The sequence below is a fragment of the Mandrillus leucophaeus genome, unplaced genomic scaffold (genome assembly GCF_000951045.1).
Source record: "Mandrillus leucophaeus isolate KB7577 unplaced genomic scaffold, Mleu.le_1.0 Scaffold599, whole genome shotgun sequence".
Lineage (NCBI taxonomy): Eukaryota > Metazoa > Chordata > Mammalia > Primates > Cercopithecidae > Mandrillus > Mandrillus leucophaeus.
In genome coordinates, this window is record NW_012106463.1 from 2,490,561 (window position 1) to 2,495,052 (window position 4,492).

The 4,492-nt window shown below is 41.7% G+C and overlaps 1 protein-coding gene across 1 annotated transcript in view; it reads right to left on the minus strand.

Annotated features, from left to right (window-relative positions):
* Positions 1 to 4,492, minus strand: part of SPON1 (spondin 1, extracellular matrix protein) — a 247,751-nt gene that overhangs the window by 205,699 nt on the left and 37,560 nt on the right. Inside the window, exon 3 of the mRNA XM_011999578.1 lies at positions 2,143 to 2,265. Coding sequence (XP_011854968.1) covers positions 2,143 to 2,265 — 123 coding nt within the window. The remainder of the gene's footprint in view (positions 1 to 2,142; positions 2,266 to 4,492) is intronic.

A 4,492-nucleotide genomic window follows, 5' to 3' on the forward strand; every position in this document is an offset into this window, starting at 1 on the left:
AATAGAAAAGGTCAAGAAACTTCTTAGGATCACAAAAGATGAGTAATGGGCCCCTAACATTTTATTTCCTCTGGTTAGTGGATAAGAGAGGCTGGAGGAAATTTTTCCCATCACGCTCGTTCCAAGTGTTTTCCTTCCCCCAGGCAGACAGTCCAAGTTTCTTCGCACAGGTCTCCCACACAGCTGATGCAGATCAGGCTGAATCTCAGAGTAAGAAGAATGAACTAGAAAGAGGCTTCTAAGATCCCAAGCCTTGATTGCATGTGGGTAACATTAAACAATAGAGCTCTTGATTTGCCAACAAATGTCGGAGTCCCCTCTGGGTGGGCTGTGTGGGGATCATGGAGGTTCTGATCTGGTCTGAGTCTTAAGTCCCAATCATGTGCCTTTTTCTCCCCCTTTCCTTTGGGACCTGAGCCAAATCCCTCTTTTTAATCTCTCTCTCCCATTCCTACTGTTCTTCCTGAACTGTGGCAACTCCAAAGCAAAATGCACAAGAACAAAACAGACAATGAACAGAAAAAACAGGCTCAGTGCCACACACGGACATCCTGCCACCCACAGAGAGAATGGGCAACATGCAACCCAAACAAAAGACAGGCCTAGGAGCCTGACAAACCCCTTTGGATTTGGATCCATTACTTACATCTCAATGTGGGCAAATAATGACATCTCTCTGCTCCCCAGTAAACATATCCACAAAAACACATTACTTTGAGGATTAAACACTAGAACATTATTTCGAAATGCTTGGTTCACAGTAAGTCCACTTTTCTTAGTCTTCACATCTTTCTGCATGACTATTTGGTTAGTGTCTATCTCTCCACTAGCCGCTGAGTGGCTTGAGAATATGGGGTGCATCTTTTTTTTTGTTGTTCCATATGATAACTCTAGAGCTGAGCACAGTGCCTGGTACATGTTAGGTATTTGTTGAGACAGTTATGTGATAGAGTGGAATTAGTAGGATCGACTTAAAAAATAGTCAGCTTTGGGTCTCCTGACAATTCTCATGGCTTTGTTTTGGCTATCTTGATAACAATGTTATGAAAGGATTTATTTTTATTTATTTTTATTTTTTGAGTCAGAGTCTCACTCTGCTGCCCAGGCTGGAGTGTACTGGCGTGATCATGGCTCACTGCAGCCTTGAACTCCTAGGCTTAAGATCCTCCTGTCTTAGCCTCCTGAGTAGCTAGGACTACAGGCAAGACTACAGGACTACAGGCATGTGCCACCATGCCCAGTTAATTATAAAATGTTGCTGTGTTGCTTAGGCAGGTCTCTAATTCCTAGCCTCAAAGGATCCTCCCACATCAGCCTTCCAAAGCACTGGGAGTACAAGCTTGAGCCACCGTGCCTGGCCCCTCGTGAAGGGATTTCAAAGTGGCATCTGAAGTCAGTAGAAAAAGGGCATGCTGACTAATTACCAACAGCTATGATAGTAGAGTATTTGTTGACCTTGACCAGTAGAGTCAAGAGCAGGTTCCTTTTGCCAGGTATTTCCAGCAGGTCTGTCATGGAATTCATGGACAGGGTCATGGCAGGGGCATTGAGGTTACCAAATGCCTGACCTGAAGATAAGCAGCATGACTTCAGGAATATTTTTAAAAATCACAGATAAGAAAGCACAATGCTGGGGCTGGGCACGGTGGCTCATGCCTGTAATTCCAGCATTTTGGGAGGCCGAGGTGGGTGGATCACCTGAGGTCAGGTGTTCAAGACCAGCCTGGCCAACATGGCGAAACCCTATCTCTACTAAAAATACAAAAATTAGCTGGGCGCAGTGGTGCATATCTGTAATCCCAGCTACTCAGGAGGCTGAGGCACGAGAATCACTTGAACCTGGGAGGCAGATGTTGCAGTGAGCCGAGACTGTGCCATTGTACTCCAGCCTTGGCAACAGAGTGAGATTCCGTCTCAAAAAAAAAAAAAAAAAAAAAAAGGACAACACTATGCAAAGAAGCTGAAAGCATACCCGTATAATGTCTGCCTGTCTTGATGAATATACGTACTTGGAATGTGCATTTCATGAACCAGCTGACACTAGGGAGCAGATCTGACATGCTGTAGCTAGCGTACCCCACAACCAGACAGAACTTTGACCATGTGCTTTTCCTCAAACCACAGAGTAGCCACTCTACTCACGAGGGTAATCCTTTGGGTGTGTCTTCTCAGACCAATTCCCATAAAATGTGAGTCTGTACTTGGCAGTTCCGCAGGCACAGCAGTCTAAGATGGGTTTGTCAGTCACCCCATCAAATGTGGAATCTGAAACAGTCAGAAGAGTCACCAAGTTAGAAAGCAAATGTGGGTTGTACATAAGGTGGTGCTATCGTGATCTCATTTTATCCTTAACCCTTAGGAAAAGAAGATGCAGTTTTCATTAGTTAATAAGACTTAGAGCCAGATCAGTACTTGGGCAATAAAGGATTTTGTATGCCTTTAAGTATGGTAATATTTTGAAAAAAAAAAAATCAGTGCTTTTTCCCTAATAACTTAAGAAGATCTGTGGGAACAATAACCCACAGGTTATTCGAGAATATTTAAGATGGGGGCTATGTTGAAAAGTCAGGGGTAAAATTTACTCAATCATCCTTTCCGGATCCTGGTCTCCTTCCCCACCCCTCTCACAACAGGATTTCTCTAACAAATTTTAGGAGGAATACACATGTGTGCTTTCTTTAGGAAATATTCTCTGGGACCAAAATGACAGGACCAGAAGGAGTGACTTTGAAGCAGAGCGGTGAAAATAAATGGAGAGATATAAAGAACTACTGAAGGAGGTGGGGGGGGAAGGCATGCATATATAATCACGTCACTTCTTATCACGCTTTCAGAGACTTCACTCGGAGGGGTGGGAGGTGGAAATGTGTTCATAAGCTCAGGTTTACTGTACTTCTGGGTATAGAAGCAGCCAGGAAAAACTTAAGATTCCCTCTCGGCCCTCATTTTTAGCTGTGAATAGCTGATAAGTGGGGAAAGAGAGATTACATGAATAAATTCAGTATTTCCGATTGTCAAACCCACATCTCTAGCTGCACATTGTTGCTTTTAGTCTGTTCTGCTTCCTGCAAGATGAAAACAATGACTACAGATGTAACTTGCTTCAGTTGCTTTTTTTCACTTCCTCTAGTAGTATTAACATAAATGGGTTTTTTTCTTTGCAGTTGGACATTTATTCTTAAATATTATACAAAGAGTAGTGACAAAGAATGTTAAAATCATTGTGAGTGTTAGGAAGAGCATTTTATAAGACTTCTTTTTGGAATTTACTGGGTTGATTTGGTTTAAATATATAAAATCCATGATGGATAGAAGTGAATTCTAGGTTCTAGGGTGGAGATGAAAGGATGAGACATCATAACAATAACTACAAAATACTGAGTCCTTTTATGTGCTGTTTTCTTTCCATATATTGTCTCATTTAATCCTAACAATGCTAGGAGGTAAGTACTTTTTCTATCCCCATTTTACAGAAGAGTAAATTGAGGCAGATTAGGTAACCTGTTCAAGGTCACAGGGTTAGTGAACACGGCAGGCAGAACTGGAGGCCAGGTCTTTTTGGGTCCAGAGCTCATGCCCTTGATCTCTGCACTACATTACTCCAGGAAAGACCTCATCTGGATAGGTCTGCATAGATAGCAAAGGGAGAAAACTTTTTTATTGTTTCTGTGTTGCTTTTTCCAAATGAAGAAAGATGCACTTTAAAAAAAAAAAAAAAAATGCCTCCCTACATAGCTCTAGGATTTCTAAATCAGAGACACATGCTGAGGTTTCAATTGTAACTACTAGGGGCTATTAAATGAGGCAGCAATAGTCTCTACAAAAACCAAAAGAAGGCCAACTGGTAGCTTTGCCTTATCAAAAGGGCTTTCAGATATAGGTGGTTCGCTTAAAGATATTTCTGAGGGTTCAAAGGGATGCATAATAAACCTTTTGGATTTTCAAAGGAAAATAAGCTTCCATTTGAAAAATACATTTTTAAGCTTCCATTTGAAAAATAAATTTTTAAGTTTGAAAATAAAAACAGATATACTGTTTTCCTACTGAGGAAAAGCCTACTGAAAATGAATCAGGCTTTCAAAGGGCAGTGATAAGAATCGTCCACTTACTCCTCTTCTAACCACAGCAGGGCCTGCCAACCATGGGTAATTTCAGGCTATAGAGCATCTCCAGAGCTGCCCTCTCTCTCCATTTCTACTCTAAATCCTTTGCAACTCTCTTCCCGAATTCTTTGTTCCTCTTCTCTTTTTCTTCCTTTTCTCATTATCCCTTTTCTGTTGACATTTTCCTCTTTTTTCTGTGTTTCCCTTTATTTTGCCTTTTTTTGGTCTCTTTCCTTTAATTGTTTGTGACATTGTGGTATTAAAGTATGTGTATGCAGGGTCGGGCACAGTAGCTCATGCCTGTAATTCCACACTTTGGGAGGCAGAGATAAGCGGATCACTTGAGGTCAGGAATTCGAGACCAGCCTGGCCAACATGGCAAATCTCTA